Source organism: Pecten maximus, chromosome 11, assembly GCF_902652985.1.
Source record: "Pecten maximus chromosome 11, xPecMax1.1, whole genome shotgun sequence".
Lineage (NCBI taxonomy): Eukaryota > Metazoa > Mollusca > Bivalvia > Pectinida > Pectinidae > Pecten > Pecten maximus.
In genome coordinates, this window is record NC_047025.1 from 6,680,924 (window position 1) to 6,704,581 (window position 23,658).

The 23,658-nt window shown below is 35.8% G+C and overlaps 1 protein-coding gene across 2 annotated transcripts in view; it reads right to left on the bottom strand.

Moving 5' to 3' along the window:
* Positions 1 to 23,658, bottom strand: part of LOC117337596 (short transient receptor potential channel 3-like) — a 51,649-nt gene that overhangs the window by 26,733 nt on the left and 1,258 nt on the right. For both annotated transcript variants that reach the window (XM_033898644.1, XM_033898643.1), the window contains exons 2-6: positions 8,923 to 9,035; positions 3,117 to 3,275; positions 1,490 to 1,981; positions 1,064 to 1,240; positions 193 to 357 (exon numbers count right to left, since the gene is read on the bottom strand). In XM_033898644.1, coding sequence (XP_033754535.1) covers positions 193 to 357; positions 1,064 to 1,240; positions 1,490 to 1,981; positions 3,117 to 3,275; positions 8,923 to 9,006 — 1,077 coding nt within the window. In that variant the 5' untranslated portion in view covers positions 9,007 to 9,035. The remainder of the gene's footprint in view (positions 1 to 192; positions 358 to 1,063; positions 1,241 to 1,489; positions 1,982 to 3,116; positions 3,276 to 8,922; positions 9,036 to 23,658) is intronic.

Consider the following 23,658-nt stretch of genomic DNA (forward strand, 5'->3'; position numbering starts at 1 on the left):
TCACCTGCCAGTGTACCTTTATGGTATTACTATACTCTAACTAATGACCCTTAATTTTTCGTGGATACTTAATGATATCTCCGTAATACACCTATATCATATATATTTTTATTTCATCGTCGTTACCTAATACTAAAAAAAAAACAAAAAAAAACTCCGCTCGTTAACAAAATCAGTATTTATTTTACTAACCTTTGACTTCGGAATAAACCAGTAGAGAATGGCTAAGATTGGGTAGCATAGAGTAATACTTATGACCATCATGCTACGGAAAAACCAGTTTGACCTCTCCAGAGATCGAAGGTCATCGTACCATATGCTGACCAGCTTTTGTTGGCAGCTAGGATGGGCAACGAACTGAAAATAAGCAGGATAAGTTATCTTACTGGCAAAAATAAAGATACCGATCATTGCAGCAATTTGAAATATATTTTCACTTAAAACATATACATGTACAATTATTTGCTCAGAACCTTTTACTAGTTATTTCAAGCAAGTTTCATCTATACCTGTTGAGAAAATGTTTATGGACGACTGACGGCGCACGACAGACGCCAGAGGATTGATGTCCCATAGCAAAGCAATAATCTTCGGCTCATAATGTAATTTGTCTCGGTTTCATAAACGATTTATGATACGCTTCCAAAATGATGACTCTAGTTTTCTGATTCCAATATAAGATGAAAGCTCATATTGGCATTTATATGTGAATTGTATATGGAGTAGCGATATTTATTTACCCAGACAAACTATAAAAGTTTAGCAATTGCTGATACCGTTATGCTTCCATTATTGCATTGTTGACAAATTATCCAGTAGCGTCCGTTTTTGCTGTTTACGTCATAATATTTAATTACGATATAATGTTCACAATCAGCATAAAATATTTTTAATTGGTAATATTCCAATTTTGTTCACGGGAAAAGATTAAAGCGTTCTATATATGTCACTAACCTTTTCCCCATTATAATGAATGGCTGGTTTGAGACTGGATAGCAGTTCATAAGTGTCGAAGTGTTTGGAGGGAATGGATTAAAGCGTTCTACATATATTTGTCACTAACCTTTTTCTCATTGTAATGAATGGCTAGTTTGAGCCTGGATAGTAGTTCATACGTGTCGTCCTCACAGTCTGGGCCTTTCTTGTTAAGAAGCTTTTCTAGCTCATCATGACCTCTGACCTTGTCCAGTAGCTTAACTACATATATACTGAGCTGGTCCGCCAAACCAAGGTACTCATTCTAATAAAGATTAACATGAAACACATTAAGTTTGATTTGATGAATATTAAGCTGACAATATAATTATATACATTTTATCTGAATTCATAAACAGGCTATGAACAATTATATGATACAGATTATAACAAATAACGAATGCTCTTTTTTCTAAAACAATATCAGCATATGATGAACTGGTGAAATGTTTGTATAGGAATTGAGAATCTGGAAAATTATGAGATGGATAGATTATTAAAACTAAATTCGTACTTTGTAATACTTTTCCACTTTTGCAACCCCACGGAGTTCCCTTGCCAATTCAAACGCTGTCAGAATAGGGTCTTTGCTGGAAAGTGAGATATAGGCACTGCTTGCTAGACCACGGTAGGCATTGAGCCTCGTTTTCGCAAGACGCCATTGATCAAATTGAATTTTATTACTACACTCCTGACAATTGCAGTAATAATGGTGCGGTTTATTAATGTTCTCGCCGCGAAGTAAAAGTAACTGTATGATTTCGAACTGATTTCTTTCCGCTGCCAATATCAATGGCGTTATGTCAGCAGAAAACGGTGAATCCTCATTCGTGGTATTAAAAAAGTAATCTGTTTCACCAAAACGCTTGTTATCCCTTTTAACGTCTCTGTATTTTGGATGCTTTAGAATGGTCTCTGCGATCTGTTCGTGGCCGGCACTGATGGCCTGGAGAAGTGCCTCGTGGATGTTAGCCAGATTTGACCGGTCCAAAAGTAGCTCGACGACCTTGGACAGAAATCAAACAACATTATAATTTGGTTGGCATGATATTTATTTACTCATATCTGCTTCACCGCAGCGTACTGTAAACAGATAAGAACTCAATCGATGTCAGACATATTAGATTACTATGAGGAAATCACGTTGTTGTCATTCAGAAAGATGGTAAAATACCAAATCACAATACGACTAAACGAATACAGCAACGATAAACTAGATCCACTTGGATAGGCATACTGTAGATGTTGTGTTCCCGGGCTTATCCTATTTCTAATGACATTTTTGGATGCATATGAAGCCATCAAGTTAGTGAATGAAAAAAAAAAATTTAAATTCCAGGAAGAAAGGACATGCCCTTTGCCATCTTACGAAATATAATTCAAAAGTCATAACCAAAATATTATCTATTAGATAATATGAATATCTGGGTCGCAATGTATATACAAACATGGATGTGAATTGTACCATATTACATCCAGATATTTATGCCATCTAATCGACAGTTTGTCATAATGAGCATGCCAGAGTATCGGGTCATTCTTTATTTAAGAACGTGGATGCGGTGTATTGGTATAAGCTGCAGGTATTTCTGGCTAGGCGATAAGGTGGTGAAGATCGTGTGTTCAAGGCCCTGAAAGGGCGCGAGTCATAAAATTGTCTTCATTCGTCATTTTTGTTTTTATATCAAATACTCGGATTTTCAATATTACTGATTCAACCAATAACGATTAATCAATAAAAACGGTATTATATAGCTTTTTCGTCTTTCTAGAACTAGTTAGGGACCCAAAGGGCAAAAATCCAGTAGGGAAGGTAAAAAGACCCTAAAGAGATGTTTAGATACGGGAGGGGATAATGTTCTTTTTCAATCAAATCGATTAATTTTCGATAAAAGGATATTTGAAAAAAAATGAAAATACGTATGGGAATTCTAAATTTTTAAGCTATTCATTAGAATTTGGAACTATTCATGCATAATTAAAATACGACGCTGCATACGATTTCATTGTAAGTCAATTTCTAATATAACATCTACACATTCTAAACTGGTATCACTATTCATGAGAAATTGAACAATTTATTTGGAATTGAAATTCTCTCCACATAATTTGATCATGAAACAGTTTCTTATTTAACATACCTCCAGATGTTCATTGCCTACTGCAAGACGAAGTGGAGTCCTGCCGATGATATCACTGTAGTCCACATTAAACGTTAGATTATCGTCCAGGATCCTTTTGACAGATGGAATGTCTCCAAACTCGGCAGCATAAATAAACTCCTCTTCAACCGATGATAACTGTCGATAACGAAATCAAACAAAACTTCAATAATCTCCTCAATTATACAACCGACTGTTCAATAGGGATTTTTGCCTCGTCTCATTGCGTACTATGGTAATATTAAAAACAAATAATCAGTCATATGTAATCCTGGCCGGCGCTCTTTATCTTCCTTGTAAATATATATTTACAGCGTATATTAGTTTGCCATTTAGTGAGATAGTATGTTTATAACTAATTAGACACTGACAAAGATTTTAATAGAATTTGAATTTAATATCTTGCTAGTTAAGGACATTGTTTTATTATTCTTTAAAGAAATATAGATATCAAAATCAATTCAATAACTGTCCGAAAAAAATCATACATAAACATAAGGATACAACATGTAAGCGAAATCATAATCTGTAATTCGAAAATCGATTAAATGAAGCAAGAAATCTTGCAGTTTTTCGATGGATATAAACTATAATGTACAAATATACAATTCACGGAGCTCATGTTATGTTAATGTGAACATCGGACATGCAATGTCGACTTTTTGTTTTATAAAGATCGAATATAGAAGATTTTTTTTTCTAATACATAAATATCAAATTTATCAAAACCGTATTATTTTATTATCATTAAATTTGATGATAGGGCACTATTACAGAATTAAATCTGCAGAGATAAGTTTAGCTCTTGCGACATTGAACACAAAACCTTGCCCTTTTATCACCGTGTTTCCATTTCTGGAACGTGACGTCACCTATATTTATACCTGACCGAACACAAGACGCTTAACCTTCAGGAATGCCTTGTCCTAATTGTGTTTATATTTTGTTCTCTATTTTAACTGCTTTTCATTAGAACTAAGATTTCGTTAATACATGTACATACATGTTGGTATATCGTTTGACGTAATATAACTGTATCTATTATGATAATCTGTTGTGGAACAGTCGATAAGAAAAGGCGGTGTGACATTGTTGCACCACACAAATTTATTGATGTGTCTCGATCGGAATTCCTTAATACGAAAACCTAGCAGCAAGCGTTTACGGATTAACTACAAAGGCCTGATTGAGTTTCCGATACCAATATAGAAGAGGAGAGCCTCTTGGCCTTCATGTAATGTAATATTGAACGTAATCTAGATTGAAGATGGTGAAACAGAAAGACAACCGGTAAAAATGTCAAGACCGCAATTGTATGATGTAAATTATGGCAAGACGGCTGTTAGGAGACATTTATGTTTGAAACATATAATAAAAAAGGCCAATTTTATTAAATATTAATTAATGATAATTCGAAATAAACAGCATGCTAATGATGTCAAGATAATTATCACGCTGTTGAAAACAGTTAACAGGAACGACGTAATCTCGTTGAAGGACAGATGGGCATTGAAGCATACATCTTACAACTGTCGATGAAATTGAAACATACATGTTATAAGTGCCGATGACATTAAAGCACAACTGTCGATAATATTGAAGCATACATGTCACAACTGTCGATGGCATTGAAGCATACATGTCACAACTGTCGATGGCATTGAAGCGTACATGTCACAACTGTCGATGGCATTGAAGCACAACTGTCGATAAAATTGAAGCGTACATGTCACAACTGTCGATGGCATTGAAGCATACATGTCACAACTGTCGATGGCATTGAAGCTTACATGTCACAACTGTCGATGGCATTGAAGCGTACATGTCACAACTGTCGATGGCATTGAAGCATACATGTCACAACTATCGATGGCATTGAAGCATACATGTCACAACTATCGATGGCATTGAAGCAAATATGTCACAACTATCGATAGCATTAAAGCATACATGCTATGAGTGTCGATGACATTGACGCATACATGTCACAACTGCCGATGGCATTGAAGCATACATGTCACAACTATCGATGGCATTGAAGCGTACATGTCACAACTGTCGATATGCTTATAAAACATGTGTTCTGCCACAAACAATATAAACATTACCAGGATATATAACTTTCAGTTCAGTATGAAATCAAAACAGCTTTCCTTTTGATGTTGCACAAGTTAATCCGAACAATGCTCCTTCGTTTCTAACAAAAGACTTCTAATCCCGCTGTCTAGAATGTGGATGGAATATCTGAACCTATTTTTAGTACAGAGAGAAAGTAACGAGTTTTCTTAAACTGTACAAGATGGATGCTACATTATAAGATAATATTATATGTTGGATAAGTCTTTGTAGTTTCCTTCCATTGTGTTTTATTGCTGTACTTAGCCGCGAACGTTGACCCAATATTTATCACTTTAATTAAAAAAAAACACACACACATATTATCTCATCACCTGTCAAAATTAATATTTTACTGGGTAGACCAATATCTTATTTATTAGGGAATATTTCTTAACTTAACAAATAATGGAAAGAAACCTCAGCTCACTTTGTCTGTTGGTCAGATGACCCACTATACAGCCGAATTAACAGCTGTAGTGGTTCCAGCGAGCAACATTTGAAAAATGTGAGCCCTTGTCGTAACCATACAAAGTGTCTGCACGATTGCGACTGGCTCAAAATGCATAGGCTCATGTGAAACTCCTCGTGTTATTATAACAATCCTTATGTTTTACACATTACATTACACTACGTTACAGTATTTAGCAATAACTATTAAATTTAAAGTGATAAAACATATTGTTAACATACAATTATTATAGTTTTCAGTGAAAAAAAACCCCAACATTAATTGAAGTTAGAATGCCATTCACTCTTTCTTAAAATGTAAAACTAATCTGTTGGTGCACGTGTCTTTTCGTTACGTCAGAATCTATATTTTTCTGTTTTGTTACACTCGTGATATGTAGTTATTCCGAGACTTTTTATTTATCATTTTAAACGTAATAGAATAATAATCGAATAAAAGAGGAAAAGAAAAGTAAAATATTTATTTATTCATAAACTCGTATGTGCACAGGAAAAAAATACAGATTTTTAATAAGAAAGGCAAGAATGGTTTTGAACACTTTTTTGGAATTTTCTTTTCAGACAGAACAACAGAAAGCGGAATGTTTTTTTTTTTTTATTAAAACGTAGGGGTTGCTGTGTATTATATTTGAATTTTTCGCCGGAAAACAAATTCTCAACATCAAGTTACCAACTGATATATCAATATTATCGGGTTAATAAAGCATTAAAATGAGACTCCCTGTCCGGATACAGTATTCCAAGTTTGTTATATTTGAAAATAATTCTTGCAAGAATTGGATGAAAGTTATCAAATACTCTTAGATTTAAATAGAAGCTCCCTATCCAGACGAAACAATCGTGACAGTGTTAGGAAATGAATCACAACGTCAACTGTGACGTCAAACGAAATGTAGGCCATAGGAAAACAAATCACACAACGTTATTTTCAGCGTTTCACTTTAACATATATTCACAATTCTAGGTAGAAAATTGTATGAAAACGCCAAATTTCTTAACATTTATTTAGGACTAAAATATCATACTGATGAATATATCCTGCTGGCGTTCAACCTGATCATGAACACATCTTTAAACAATGCATGGCGATATGAAGGTTGAAATCTCGCTTTAGTTTAATATTTATTTGTATCAAGATTTCGAGACACACAAGTTTAGCGATTCACTCAGACACACGGTAACATGAACACAACAGGATGTAGAATGTTTTATAATGAAACATTCGTACTTAGATGCTCTGGAATACAAAGCATTCTTCCGCCTTGGTCTATTATTAGCAACCATCGCAGTTCGAAGAGTGCTTGGTGCCGGCATCCCTCTAACGCCACATGGTTGCTTTAATGTAGCTATTGTCGATCAATACTGCCAAACAACTGAAAACCTAGTTCGTTGAGTATAATCTTGTTTTGATTGCCCGTCTAAAATTGCCTACAGTGATCTGCACGATTTTCAAATATTTCAATAACCTGTAGACAAATATAGTGCAACAATATAATTTTAACGCATCTCTTGACACGCCATGTACCAATTACAACCACGAACCAAGGTAAAATAACAATTATATAATTGATACTCTATTAAAATTATCTAGAACATTTCAGCTATTTCAAATTCCCCTGCAATGAAAATTATCCAAATAATACGTTTGCACTCCTATTGTGAAGTAATGATTTGGAAACAGAATTGATTACATAAATGCTAAAATTATATTTTAATTTATATTTTTATTAAGCTGTTGATCAGTATTGTAGTATTTTTGGCATTTGAACATAACTGAAGCTTAATCATATTAACACGGAATTTGTTTCTGTTGTTTCTTATCTGAGGTTTCGGGGGAAAAATCCTTACACATGACAAGACAGAAACCTCGATTTGAAAATGAGAAATGAGCTATACCTAGCCAAAACGTGCCTAGTTAACACTGGTACAGCCATGTTTGCTTGTTTTTGTTTAACGTCCTATTAACAGCCATGGTCATTTAAGGACGTGCCTGGTTTTGGAGATGGAGGAAAGCCGAAGTACGCGGAGAAAAACGACCGGCCTACGGTCAGTACCTGGCAAATGTCCCACGTAGGTTTCGAACTCGCAATCCAGAGATGAAGGGCTAATGATAAAGTGTCGGGACACCTTAACCACTCCGCTTCCGCGGCCACTACTTGCCATGTGATGCCGTTTAATCTTTATAAAAGGATGTGGCACATACAGAACCTCCGTTTTTATGGCATATTATAAGGTGTCTAGATGATGGATTAATCAGGAGCAGAACCCTTGTATGTCAAAGATATACAATTTGGAATGCGTATACATGTAATACTATTGAAATAAAACGAACGCGAATTATATACATTGATAATTGAGGACATGATATTGATTAATATACAATTATAGCCCTTTGATAAGGTTGATATGTGGTTTCATTAACATGAAAAAATATTAACCGAGGACGAGGACAAGGTTTTATTGCATATTAGATTGGAAAAAATGAGGTGTATATTTAAGGGACAATGTTTTATTGCATATTAAATTGCGGGAAATGAAATGTATATTTAAGTGGCGTGTGAATTGAACGGATAAAAACCCCTTCGGATAAAATAAAGGAGAAACCAGTGTAAGCCTAGTGTTTAATAAAATGACATACGATCAAAAATACATCATGGCCGCCTTGCTATTGTTATCGACGTATTGTTATCAACATGTTGTGCTGACCATGTTCTGTTGGAAACCAAATCCGACGTACATGTAAACATTCTGATAACCTATCCTTATGGAATGATACGGTTGTCTGTCAATCGAAATGAGCTTTTAATTGCCCTTTACCATTCGAATTTGATTATGTTTTGTGTTATACTAAAACCAGAACTCGAATACATTTGTTAAATGGGTTTAATATCACGTCGACTGCTAATGTCATTTTGAGGCAGGGTCTTACGCAGTAGCTTGTGGCTACTACACTGAAAAGCATACAGGAGCCCGTTGTATGCTAGCTAGATAACTGAACGTAGTGTCTTCCGCTTGAGCACGGCAACGACAGCAAGTAAAACCGACTGTAACATCAGCTGTGCCTGATTAGCGTGAACTCTACGGAGAGGGATCGAACACCACGCTTAGGATCTTCCACAAAGGTTGTAGTAGTCCTGAGCTACCACCATAACCCTAACTCAGATGTGAAAATAAGAATTGTCAGAATTGTATATCTTACCGATCTGTGTATACCATTGGCTTTGTCCCCTGCGAGGTTTAACCTGGACAGATTGCGTTTGTCTCGGGTAGTCCTGTAAGGCATGTTGGAGTCCAGCTGGTCATTTTGTCGTGCTGTTAATACAAGTAAGAAAAATTGATTATATCAAAACGAAACAATTCCGATCAGCATACGTCAAACTGTCCAGACGGCGCAGCATGTCATCGAATGAATTCACCTGGTACGTAATACATCATGGCTGACAAGGAGGGTCAAGACAACTGGACAACATCAGAACGTAATAAATACCCCTCCCCCTAAATATCAACAAAGCAACATCAAGTTAGCTTTCCTTGGTTAATTAATTATATGGATTAAGCAGCATGGTCTATAACATCGCTTAGAACGTGCAGCATTTTCACTAAAGCTACATTCAGTGTCAGTTCGTCGCGTAAACTGATTGGATAGACTTCCGTCTTTTTAGACAGCACTAAGGCAAAACCGTCACGAACCTAAAATTATAATGCTTGTTTTGGAATTTTCAAGGACGGACTTTTAAAGTCAATATTCGTTTTCTTTACAACCCTAGTAAAAGTAAAAACATCAATTACTGAAAATATTTCCAGGTCAATATATCCTGTTTTTCTGAAATGATAGTGGAAGCATTTCTTTTCTATTAGTCGTGAATTTCAATGACGTCAAATGCCAAAATAAATATAATTTGTCGTTTATTTACTATATCACATCCCTAGCCTTGATGCTCGTGTGACACTTATCGCTAGTCAAAACTAGAAAAGCAACTCTCTAGGTCATGTGCCGATGGAGAAATGTCACATTTAACGGGTATTTTCAAAAGGAAAAGGCTTTTCAACTATTATCGAAATAGTTAAATATATTTTGCGTAATTAACGCTTGTATTGGCATCGAAAACATAGACAAGGTTTTGGGTTTGGTTTTAAATTAGTGGTATAGTTTATAGTTATGATTCAGAGCACAATATCCTTTTAATGTCCGGAGTTATTCTAAATAATAAAAATATATAAATATACTGGTTTTTCATCCAAAATAATATAAATCCCGAAGAGGCGACCGCTGTATGTTTGCGTCAACAGACCGTTACTATCAAACAGCTATTTGTTTATACTCAACATGATAGATTGTAGTAGTTCTGGACTTGTTTCTGGCTATTGACCGTAATCCTTTTAAATGAGTGTCCAGTCCCTTAACGAGCGTAATGTTGTTTCTGACCGCGAAGTTACTCAGCGATAATTGAGCCCTAATGACCATTGTTTACTGTAGTTCGAGAGTCAATATGTGTCGTCCTATACTTAAAGAGGGGTTGGTATTGATTTTCACATAAGGGAGGCTAGTAGTGTTATCAGTCTGTATGAATAGAACAAGTCTACTTAGATTGCGATGACAGTGTGATATCCAATTAAATTATTTGACACATTGACACAGGAGTCAAAGCAAATCACATTTCAAAAACTCGAATTTTCGACTATCTTGAAATTTCTCAATATTGGTGTAATTTACACGTAACACTTGTCGCGTATTAGAATGTACAAATACACACAATTGATGCTTGATTGATAAATATCATTTGTTGTTGCTTTAGTATGCTGAAAGCCAATAGGCTGTTGGTGCAAACGCAAACCCTATTGGATAATGTTATCATTATATTCTGTAAAATATGCCCTGCCAAAAATAAGCCCCGTTCTTTATTTTCGCTGAATCATCAATTTTGAATAGTATAGGCTAAAATGGTTCATAAAAAACCCTCCCTAAACTCTAGTACTTAACTTGAGGATAACTACAGGTATCATATTAATTATTTACAGTTCTAATTAAGGCATATATAATGTACCATCCATATTGATTTGTATGCTATTAAAGTGACCACTGGTCAGTCAGCTATAATATTAACATAAAGTTAGAGCGTTTCGATGACGTCAACAATATCCCCTGTAGATGATGGAGTTGTCCCCTGTAGATGATGGAGTTGTGATTTTCATATTTCCGCGAGCAAGGCAACAATATGACGTCAGCAATTGTTATATTGAGCACACGTAAATATATACTACATGTATATTAAAATCATAGTTATCGATCTGACCTTAAAATACCTTGTAGATTGATTCAACTTATTGATGGGTGATAGATTTACATAAGTGTTTGAGACACTTGTTTCTATTTCCTATTCTGTACATTCAATCTTGTAACTATACATGTTTTGAAATGCCTGAATAAACAAAAGTTTAAACCAACTTATTGAGGCAAAATGTCAGGTGCCGATTCCATTACTTTCTGGAAACATCAACATCATTGTATCCACAAAATTGTAGAGGTTATAAAATCACAATACATACTGAACCTGATCTATTTTTAAAACATGCACTTGTAAAACGCTGGACTTTAATATCAATTTACTAAGCTATGATTGAGACCCTTAAGCTGCAAAGTAATACATACCGTGATGTACAGCTACAACAATTAATGTTGTCAGATTCACAATCTATATGATCATCATAACATCAATCCTTATACAGAAACTCACGATGTCATAGACGAAAATATTGATGGTTAACAAAGACTGAAAATCACGTGACTATCAAGAATAAGTTTTTACTAGTCTAAGTATCAGGTCGCATCTATCGTAAAAAATTGCTTAAATAAGAAATCTGATAAATGATTTCAAGTCTGTTCCGTTGAAATTTCGATTCTTTTCTCTTCCGATATAATATTGAGAGATATAATTAAAAAAAATCAATCGGCAAGGGTATCGGTTTTTCATCGCCGAATACCCATGGCTGATTGAATTACTCACTCAAGTGTAACGTACTGTAATGCAATCAACCATGATAATCCGACGATTCGCTTTTCAGCTATCGTGAAACCTTCTATCGTTAAAGACGGAACTTGAATAAATATGAAAGGAACCCTGCTGTTTCGTTTGCATCTTTTTTCTTTTTACATTTCTCCTATAAGTAATATCCGCGCAAGTGAATGTAAAACCATTGTACACCAGGCTAGAATCTTTCCACTAGACTAAGAAAATGCATTCGTGTATAGTTACTTTGATAGAATAGCCAGCTGCCTGCGGAATACCAAAGATTAGCTTGTTACCTAACTCAACACAGATCGAGAGAACGTATCTTATCCGCATCCCTTATTACTTGACTGGGTTGCATGCAAGGTTCAGATCACAGAATATCAGATATATTTATAAGTCTTTGTTGATGATGTGTGTACTACCACCCTCCAACCCTACCGACATCACGGTCACTGGGTTCGGAGTCAGAAACTATGCCGTTTGGCTCAGAGTATCATGCTGCTACATGCGTGAACAGGTGTTGTGGTGTTGTAACTCCAACACAGGGGGCCGCGATAGCTCAGTCGGTTAGAGCACCACCCACCAAACCTCATGTGGATGTTCGACGCTCACCACCCACACAGTTTGTGTTTCTCGGGAATCAGAGAAAGAGCCGGTATCTGCTATCGTGTTTGTGTCCTTTGGTAAGACACTTTACGAAAATTGCCCTGAATGGCATGCGACGGGCCTCCCGTATGTTGTTAAGTGATGTAGTCACCAACTACTACATGAAAAACCATAACTTAAAAATTACCCTGGTTGTTTACTGGGCGATAAATCCAGCAAACAAACAAACTGACCATCACTTGGAGAAAATATAATAACTACGTATATGTAAAAGAAAAAAGGGGGGCGTAATGCATCCCCTCCCATAAATTTGTATTAATTTCAATGCAGTTTTTTTTGTCTTTGACCCCGTCAATAATCCAAACTGCAAACGTTGAATGTTATATAGAAATACATCTGTATGACTAATTCATGAGCAAGGCATTTCGCTATACGCACTGTAAGGCGTTTTAAGAGTAATTTTAGATTGTCATATAAATGTCAACAAGGCTTTGTCTGAATTAATCAATAGTGTTAAACGTTTTCACACGTTTTACACAAAAAATCAATCTAGATAACGTATACTAGAGAAAGTGCTCTGTGTATTTATCTAATGGAATATGAACGCAATTTTAGGTTATGTTACTTAATAGTTCTTTACCCCCGGGCATACATAGAACTGATATTGCAAGTAAATTATCCGATTTGCAGTATACGTTTTACAAAGTGACTGTCATCAATTTCAACAAATTAGCTAATAGCTTTGCTTTTCATTTCATAATTGGATAATTGATAGATACAACCGTGCTCCTATGTTTAAAAAATCTCTTTGCTTAAAATCTCTTTTTTTCAGAGTGTAGTTGATTGTCCTGCTGTTGATCACGTGACGGACAAAGAATAAAAGATGATATCATGCTTTGAATTTGATTAAACTAAACGAATGCATTTAATCCCTAAAATTGTATATCTACATAATCAATAGACTAAAACCTAGCTCTAATAAAATATTCTACATGTTCGGAAAAGATTAATTATCAAAGACTGAAAAAAAAAAGAAAAATAAAGAAAGAAAAACAAAAAAATATCATATTCATCTGTCACTGTTTCAAGTCAAATGTGACGTAAACACAGGCTGAATATACTAAACAATACGAACATTCACATGAAACAAGAGGATAAATTCGAATAAACCACTGATATTTGCACGAAGACTTATGAAAAAGTACAATGAGAATAAAACGAATTGTTTTTGTTGTTTAAACATTCATTCACAAATTAAACCCAAGTTTTGTAACCATATGACATGTTTTCAGTTCTCACAGAGGATAGGTAAAGAAACTGTAACAGTTCAAACGTGAATTTATCCCATTTAAACATTATTCATGAAATACTTTACACACGGCTGATGCAAAATGATTCCACACACTTACAGTGTACAAAATTCATTCGAAAGAAATATATTTCAAACAGATGATCAGTAATTGTTTTGGCAGATATTTATGGGAAATACATTAAAAAATATATTATTATTCACCGTAAAATACAAGGATATAATTTACTCTAATTACTTACATCGTATTGTCATACCGGAAGGCTGCATCTAATAAACCAGCTCTGACGTAATATACACTGTCAACGTCGATGAAGACGACGACGACAACAACAAGACAATGACGACGAAGAGAGTCGAGGTGGTATGAAAAACCATACACAATTATCACCGGTACGTACAGATCCCAGAAATTCGTCGTTATTAGCACAACACACCGGTGTAAAATGGCGATCTTATAGTACGCTCAAGGAAATCAATACTGATATCAAAATAACTTATTAACCCTGGAAAATAATGAAGAAAGGACAAAAAACAACTCTTTGAAATTCTCTGAGACCCCTCACTACGACATTCCATCACGTTATGTGGAGGACTATCTGGTTTCTTCTCCAATAGTTCACGTGAAGGCTCAGCAAATTAATCAGGCGTCTTAATCAATAGACACAAAGGTCTGACCGTTCCGAAGGGTTCACTTTCTGTCAGTTGATATATATACAAGGATCAAGGAATCAGTTAAGGTACCGTACTGAACAGCCAACAAAATCACACGTTTGTCACTCTCCGTATAAATACCGTTATATACAGCTCAGCCGAACTCATACTATTTATCAAGCAACGTTCATTACAAGCTCCTCCTGAAAACCCAATGAAGCCTTTGATTTACTTCCGAGAATCGGTAATTCATACGCAAGAATATACGTACTACGCGAAACCGTATAATTATATGATTGCCGTCTTACAGCTAATGCAAGCAATACCAAGATTAATTTGATTTACAGAAGGAAATACGTTTCCCAATATTTGATTATGTACCAAAGTCTCACACCGTTTTCATCAGCACATGTTACTCTCTATACACTTGGTAAGTGAGTTTTTGATATCAAAAGCGGTATGATTAATGAGCCAGATCATTACGAGTCGGCCGTGGCTTACAAACAGCTGAAAACAGCCATATATCCTCAATCCAATGCTTCATGAGAATATGGCCTATTTACCGACTTGAAATCCTTTTATTTTGATATGGGCAATGGAATAGCTATGATTTGCGATTACACAAATATGACAGGGCTATCACAGCAGGGTCTTTGAGTGGCAAGATGAGGTCAATTACTTCTGTTAAACTGGAGCCCGGGCCTACCATTGACTGACAAGGGATGAATCAAAATAAAAACTGCGGGTTAGATTATGAACCACAGACCATCTCGTAAGCTTGAGCTAATAATAGCTGGGTTAGAGAACTCTTCAGTCATTCGCACTTGACCATTTCCCTCAGTCATAGAACTGTAGAATTCTGATTAATCCAAAAAAGTGTTGACCGTTAATCCGATATGCCAAAATGGCGTTGCTCAACGGAACAATGATATTAGATTAAAGAGATAGCAAAACAGATGGTCACTTTCTGTCCGCCGTTATCAAAACACTTCCAGTATTGCATTTCATTAGGATCCCTGAATTTGATATAGATTATTTTCTTAGTGATACGGTGCTATTTCACTCCAGTTGCCTGTATATAAATGGATATCATCAACTTATAATACCGTGTTATGATAAACAGTCACGAAAAGGCATACAAATAAAACTGGTAAAATCCCCTATACAAGATGGATATGTTTCGATTACGCTTTTGCAACCGACACGAAAATCCTCATCAGTTAATTTTTCTTCTTTACAGCTCAAAACATTGAGCGCTTCTCATCATTAAAATGACGACTTCATATTTCCTATGTTCTGTATATGAAGTATCCAAATCACAAAGTCAGGCACCCCTGCTTCCAAATTCTTAACGTTTTGGTCGGGATCCAGTTGCGATGAGTATTACTTGAACACCATGGCGTCCTCTTATTTTGTGCACTGATCGCTAAAGGATATATCCTCGTGGTTTAAGTATAGAGGTGATGTACCGTATCCATAATCCAACACAAGGTTTCTATTGGCTCTTCTGCCGCTAGTTGTATGTCGACATCGTCTGACGCGTCGTAAACCAAGGGGATACACGCCGTTATAACATACGCCTATAATCTTACTTTATCATTGGAGATAACGATTTTAAACAGGAAAGCAGATGCGCTTTTTTCATGAGAATTTCGCCAGTTTGTAGAATTGTTCTTTCGCGGCAGATAAACATTTTTGAATAATTTTGAAGGATTTAGATGGGGAGAGTTATAGCTAGATATGGGTGGTATATGTTCCATTGGCCAGTATTATATTGTAGAAGGGGTGGGGGTCACTTAAATTTACATTTAATGCAGGGTTATTGCATCATCAATAAAAAGATAGTTAACTTTTTTTATACTTTACAAATATCACTACTGTACATTATAAAATGTATAATTCTCGGCGGTGGCCGATCGGTTAAGGTGTCCCGACACTTTAACACTAGCCCTCCACCTCTGGGTTGCGAGTTCGAAACCTACGTGGGGCAGTTGCCAGGTACTGACCGTAGGCCGGTGGTTTTTCTCCGGGTACTCCGGCTTTCCTCCACCTCCAAAACCTGACACGTCCTTAAATGACCCTGGCTGTTAATAGGGCGTTAAACAAAAACAAACAAACAAAAACAAACATTATAAAACTCTGTACAGGTGAGGTTAACGCGACTTAATATTGACATTCTGTCAGTCGCTTAAATGTAAGTTAGACTGACCACCAGCCCCTTATGTTTTTGTTAAGGATTGCTCAGATACTTTCTAATACTACTTGATCTCCTCCTCGTTTGTATCTTAGGTTAGAATCAGACATATTCTAGAGACCAAGAGGCATAAAGGTCAATTTTATTTATGATTTTAATATTCTAAAGAAAGGGGGCTAGTCTTAAATGTAAGTATACAGGTAATATTTCATGATATTTCTGGATTGTAGTAAGCTTAAACATAAGTGTTTCTGTACACATAATATGCATAATAACAATTAGATTAGTTATTTACATTACGTGTGCACGTGGTTATCTAAATAGGTCAGATCATCTGATTACATTTGCAATAAATTTCTTTATTATTCATAACTGGTAATGATTACTGATTAACATTGAAATCTTAATGAAGGTGGATGTAGATAAGATATACAAGATATTTTAATGGAATTCAAATTTTAACTTACTCTTTTTTAATATGACCGCCAAAATGTTTAACACCTGATGAGAGGACTCTTATCTTCATTACGTCACTGATATTCATAGATTTTTTTTCGCATTGGGGTGTGTTAAATAAATTACATGGCGAATTCAGTTTCGGTAAAGCACTGTTTAGAAGTTTTAAAATCTTAAATATCATAGTAATTATCTCCCCTTCCGTGACAGCGTAACGTCACCTCCTAACCAGTATATCTGACCTTTTGACCCGTATAGTGACACCTAACCTCTATTCTTGACATTCCGACCAGTATACGTGACCTTCTAGTCCCTATTCGTGACCCGCTGACCCGTATATGTGACCGTCTAATCCGTACACGTGACCTCTTGACCCGTATACGTGACTTCCTAAACCATATACGCGACTTCCTGACCCGTATATACGTGACCTCCTAACCCTATATACGTGACCTCCTAACCCCTATACGTGACCTCCTAACCCCTATACGTGACCTTATAACCCCTATACGTGACCTCTTCGCCCCTATACGCGATTTCCTGACCCGTATGTCCTCCTAACCCTTATACGTGACCTCATAACCCCTATATGTGACCTCCTAACCCATATACTTGACCTCCTAACCCCTATACGTGACCTCCTAACCCCTATACGTGACCTCTTAACCCCTATACATGACCTCCTAACCCCTATACGTGACCTCCTAACCCCTATACGTGACCTCCTAACCCCTATACGTGACCTTATAACCCCTATACGTGACCTCTTAGCCCCTATACGCGATTTCCTGACCCGTATGTTCTCCTTACCCTATATACGTGACCTCCTAACCCCTATACGTGACCTCCCAACCCCTATACGTGACCTCCTAACCACTATACGTGACCTCCTAACCCCTATACGTGACTTCCTAACCCCTATACGTGACCTCCTAACCCCTATACGTAATATCCTAGCCCGTATACGTGACCCCTGACCCGTAAACGTGACCTCCTGATCCGTATATGTGGTCTGACCCGTATATTTGATATGTTGTCCGTATACGTGATCTGACCCGTATATGTGTCCTCCTAACCGGGACACGTGACCTTTGGACCTCTACACCGCCGTCGTTTGGATGAAGGGTATTATGCAATGAAGTGCATTGAATATGTCACCAACGCCTGACACTGAACGAGACAGATCCAACAATTTAATAAAGGAAGCGGAAATGGTGTATTTGGAAAGAAACAAAGAGTGTTCTTAGAACGGCAATGTATTTGAATTCCATGACGGCTCCAGGCCAGTTTCAAACACAAAGCCGACGAGATTAAACTGCGTCTGGATGAATAAACAACGTCGTCGTAGAGCTTACAGTGCATCTGTCCACACGATCACACTTTGTCGATACATAACACATGTTACCACGCCTGCCTTAAAATCGCTTTAAATATGTCACTAAGACATATCAACTATTGAAAGGTGCAATGACCTATTTCAACAGGTTTTCGTGATTTCACTTTAACAACTTAATGATATTTCTGCCCGTTTAATCAATTTGTGATTGGGCACTCCTTCCGAGGTGTGTGTCGTTCGGTGTCATAACATGGATTTTATTTGTCCGCTGAGGGCGATGGCGGAAATCGATACAAGTTTAGCCATAGATCAGTGTTAAATTTCTCTGAATTACGTCTTGCAACACTTGCAAAACGACATGTTACAATCAATATCGAAGACAAAATATACCATCAGAATTACTTATGGCAACCAACTTCATTGCAATTCTTTATTATATTATATATTTTATATTATATTGTATATTGTTGAAGTCCATGGGAACATTTTCTATGCGACATCATGATAGTATATGGAGGATATTGAATGGTTTACATCCAAAAATTAATAGTGTCAAAAACTGCGGGAATCAGTAATGACGTCATCTCTTATTGACTTTACTCCACGTCAACTTGACGGCGCCATTTTGAAAGGACTGATCAGCGCAATTTAAGCGTTTTCTGCTGTTATCGGATAAGCTGTGCTTGAATAACTAACGTCAAGTGAGTATTTTGTAAAAACTAGTCAGAATATTTCAGAAATACAGCAAAATAACCAATTTATCAATAAGTTTCAATGAGGTGAATACAAAGGTTAGCTCTGATTGGTCAAAAACGGAAAACTTCTCTTTTCACTGCAAAACTTATATTATCACTGAAAAAAATGTCAATTTTACTGCAAAATCTTATATTTTCACTGGTCATGGCTGCAATGAAAATATAAGTTTTATTAATTTGATAAATGTCTATGTTTCCCTGGCAAAAATTCAATTGAGTTTATTGCCCCTTGCGATACGAAGTAAGACTAATTCGATGATATCTGATATGCATAGTGGTTCCTTTTTCACCACCCATTTTCTCACTTTGAGAGCGTGACATTATCCGGATTTAACCTAGATCTGTATATAACGAGCGTCGTCGATAAAGCAAAAGACGCTTAACCTCCAGGTACACCTGTACTTCTCTCTTTGTACATTTTTTTCAAAGATTACCATTAACATCTTTTTTTCTTTCTTTTTTTCGATATTCTCTGTTGATTTTAAGAACAGATTATTTCGGTAATGAAATAAAACTAGATGCTTTATTATATATCCAATGTCACGTAAACCACGCTTAATCAGAAGGTAGGACAATGGTTATAACACATCATATGATATATAATATGCATGTGCATAATGGCTACTGTAGCTCTCATGAAAAATGTCGATTTCTATTATAATCTGGATATATATGTATTTCCACTGGAAACAGTTCAATACCCTCTATATATTACAACTGCTGTAAATGATCGTGTAACTACTTGTAAACGCAAAAAAAAAAAATGGCACATCTAAGTATGAATTCAGCGAAACATATATTTTCAATACCGAATAGCGAAGATGAAATAGCACTCTACAGCTGTATAAATCTAGTCCTTCTAGGACCCATCAATGATGCTAGGAACATCATACAGCTGTTTAGTAACTCTAGGAATCATTAATATTGCTAGGGACATCACACAGCTGTTTGTGGTCCTTCTAAGACTCATCAACGATGCTAGGGACATCACACAGCGGTTTGGTCCTTCTAAGATTCATCAATGATGCTAGGGACACCATACAGCTGTTTGGTCCTTCTAAGATTCATCAATGATGCTAGGGACATCGTACAGCTGTTTGGTCCTTCTAAGATTCATCAATGATGCTAGGGACATCGTACAGCTGTTTGGACCTTCTAAGACTCATCTATGATGCTAGGGACATCTTACAGCTGTTTGGACCTTCTAAGACTCATAATTTATGCTAGGGACATTATGCAGCTGATTGGTGCTTCTAAGATTCATTAATAATGCTAGGGACATCACAGCTGTTTGGTCCTTCTAAGACTCATTAATATTTCTAGGGACATCACACAGCTGATTGCTAATTGGTCCTTCTAGGACTCATTAACGATGATAGGGCACCATACAGCTGTTTCGTCCCTCTAGTTTTCATCAATGACGAGAGGGGCATCACAAAGCTGTTGTTTGGTCCTTCTAGTACTTATCAATAGCATAGTTGATATTGTTCACTTACTCTCTATGTAAAGGTAAATTAAATATTTTCGACCTTTTTTTAAGGAAATAGCTTCAAAATAATAAACAGATGTTCGGTGACCGATGTCATTGACAATATAATATGCACAATGTATGTTAGGTTTTCACGTTTTTAATTTTGCTATATTCGTGGTTATCTAAATTAGTGCGAAACACTGTAAATCATTGTAAAATGAACCTAAATACTTGTGAATGAATGCTATAACTGAGTATAGACCAGGCGTTGCTGCGAGAAAATTTATTATCTGAATTAAATTATAGATTGAACAAAAACACAAAAAAAAAAAAATAAAAATCGACTTTATTTATGACATTCAAGTATCTGTTTGATATCTTTATAATTCTTTTTGAAACCTAAACCTGTAAATTTAGCAGAATTACGCATATCAATCATGCGGTTTCAATTGATATCCTTAAAATCGAAATTTCACAGTATGTCGGGCTGATTTTTATTGTAATTATTTAAGACGAAGTAGAAACATATTAAGTCAACATGCTTAAGCATATTTTGATGTTATGTGATTATTAGATATATCGTCGCAGCTTAATATCATAAAAGAGACGCTGATACAATGAATCACAGCCAGTTTTAATGTCATTTAAATTAAAACCTCATATTAGGAAAATAAACTACCATCATATCTCAAGAATATCAATACATAGTCGTCAGTAAGTAAATTAAATTGATTAAAGATACGCTGTTGCGAAACAGTGTTGGTTGAGATTTGTCATTACAGTATTGCATAATCACGCGTTCTACTGACAAGCGAAGCTATAAACATGAGAGATTGGCTATTGAAAACATTTCAATCATAACTGGTTAAAGTTATTATTTGTAATAACATGTACGTATATGCTTGGACTGTGTACATCGTTCAATAACCTAATTTGGAGCTAATAAACATGACTGAAATAAAAAAAAAAAAAACCAATCCTGCTAATGTTGTTTTGCACACCATCCCTCCAAAATAAGCTCAATAAAATACTACCAATGTATACACATTGTGTATTTGGTTTACGTATAGGTGTCCAAATGGGAAAAAAGGTACATTCCAACTCGCGATATATAGGCTAGCTGTTTGACAAGTTACCGGGGAATATGATTCACTTGATATTAAATTTGATTTCAACAGAAAAATAAGAAGGGGAAAAAGAAAACCCCCAAAAAAACCAGATGTGTAAGTAGAATCCATTTGGAGGCTATTGACAACATTTTCAGAACCCATATGAAATCTTTTAATTTTTCGTTTTTTTTTTTAAATTTTCACTCAATCGAAAAAGTGAAGTAGAACATTTACTTTATCTTTAAACCCCAAACTCAAAATACACGTAATACCATGGAATAGCCATCAGATATGAAACCCAATACTGATTTTTTTTCCCATTGATATCAATTCAAGTGCTTAAAGCTGACAGTGCAAGTTAAAAAGCATCCAATTGAGATTTAAAAAAAAAACAACACATGTACAGATTTCCGAAAATCGTTTTCGAGACATCCCCCAGTTATGGTAGTGTCGTATCTAAGGACGGGCAGACATTTTTCTTTTTCGTTATGCATGGATACGAACCGCTATAAAGGCGCGTGCGTTCATTGAGACAAGTATCAGTCTATCGATACATGCGCAAAGCGACACATCTCTCCATTATTATATAGTATACGTTCTCAATACACACGCCAACGGGTTTTTGTTTTCATTGTACGCAATTGTAGAACTTGGATATGGAATTTGAAGAGGTAATTATATATATAAATATATATTTTATTTTACAATAAAAGAAACAAAAGAAAATTTTGACAATACAATAAATTTGGGCCTCAACAAAAACATGTACCTAATAAAATTATAAACAGAACTCCTACCTGCGTCTTCACAACTGTTACAGTATTATATCCATAGTTTCCATCGATATATTTTCCGTGTCTTCGTATCATTTGTGCACGTGTCATAACGCAATTAAAGCGTGATAAAACTGCACTACTGCACTACAACAGTCCTAGTGTAGTGTAGTGTAGTGTAGTGTAGACAATATGAATACATCCGAGGAGTTCCGAGTGCTAGTGTAGACGCGAGTAAAAATTGGAACTCCTCGGACTGTTTACTTGTTATCGAAATGGCTGCACCCATGAAAAACACGTGAGAAAATGGATAGAGTATTTCGGATTAATTCGTTATGCATTTTCAGAATTTATTTGGAGATTTTATTTTGAACAAGATTTGAAAGATAAACTGAGAGACACTGACCATCTTTCTGCTCAGGTTACAGGTAAGTGCTTCGTCTGTTTGGTGTCGTTCGCGAATACAGTTGTAGGTCACGTGATGTACAGATGTAGTGTAGGTGATGCAGGTGTGCCACCGTGAACACCTGAGGTTAGAGTGAATGCGAGTGTGACGAAGCACGTTCTTTTTATAGCAGCGGCGGTTTGGTTGTTTCCACGCATAACAAAAAAGAAAAATGTCTGCCCGTCCTTAGATACGACACTACCATAACTGGGGAATGTCTCGGAAACGATTTTTGGAAATCTGTACATGTATTATTTTTTTTAAATCTCAATTAGATGCTTTTTAACTTGCACTGTCAGCTTTAACAGCAGAAACATGACTAAATAAAAAGTTACGCCCATTTTCAAACCATAACATTTACACTGTCATTTTAGTGTCTAGCTCCGTATTCTAAACTAGACGGGCAAGTCTTCTTTTTAACATTCTCTACATCTATGATCTGGCAACAACCATTAAAGGACAAAGGACGTGGTCTCGTGCTTGAGATGTGTGACAAAATTGCTGTATAGTGTCAAATTGATCACTCACGTAGTTTCGTCGAGAAGATGTCAATATTACTCACGACCACGCAAAATATGATTACGTCATCATTTTATGCATTATAACTATATCACTATAATAATTATGCAGTAACGCACGTCATCAATTATTGTATATATTTTATGTACCATCGATGAATCCGATACATTGTTTGGCTTACTATGAAAACGTGGGGTATTTAAAAACAGGAAAAAACATAAAAAATAATCCATTCGTAATCAGGTACATGTATTTAGATTTAGCACTAGAAATATTTGTGCTAATTAAAGATACGTC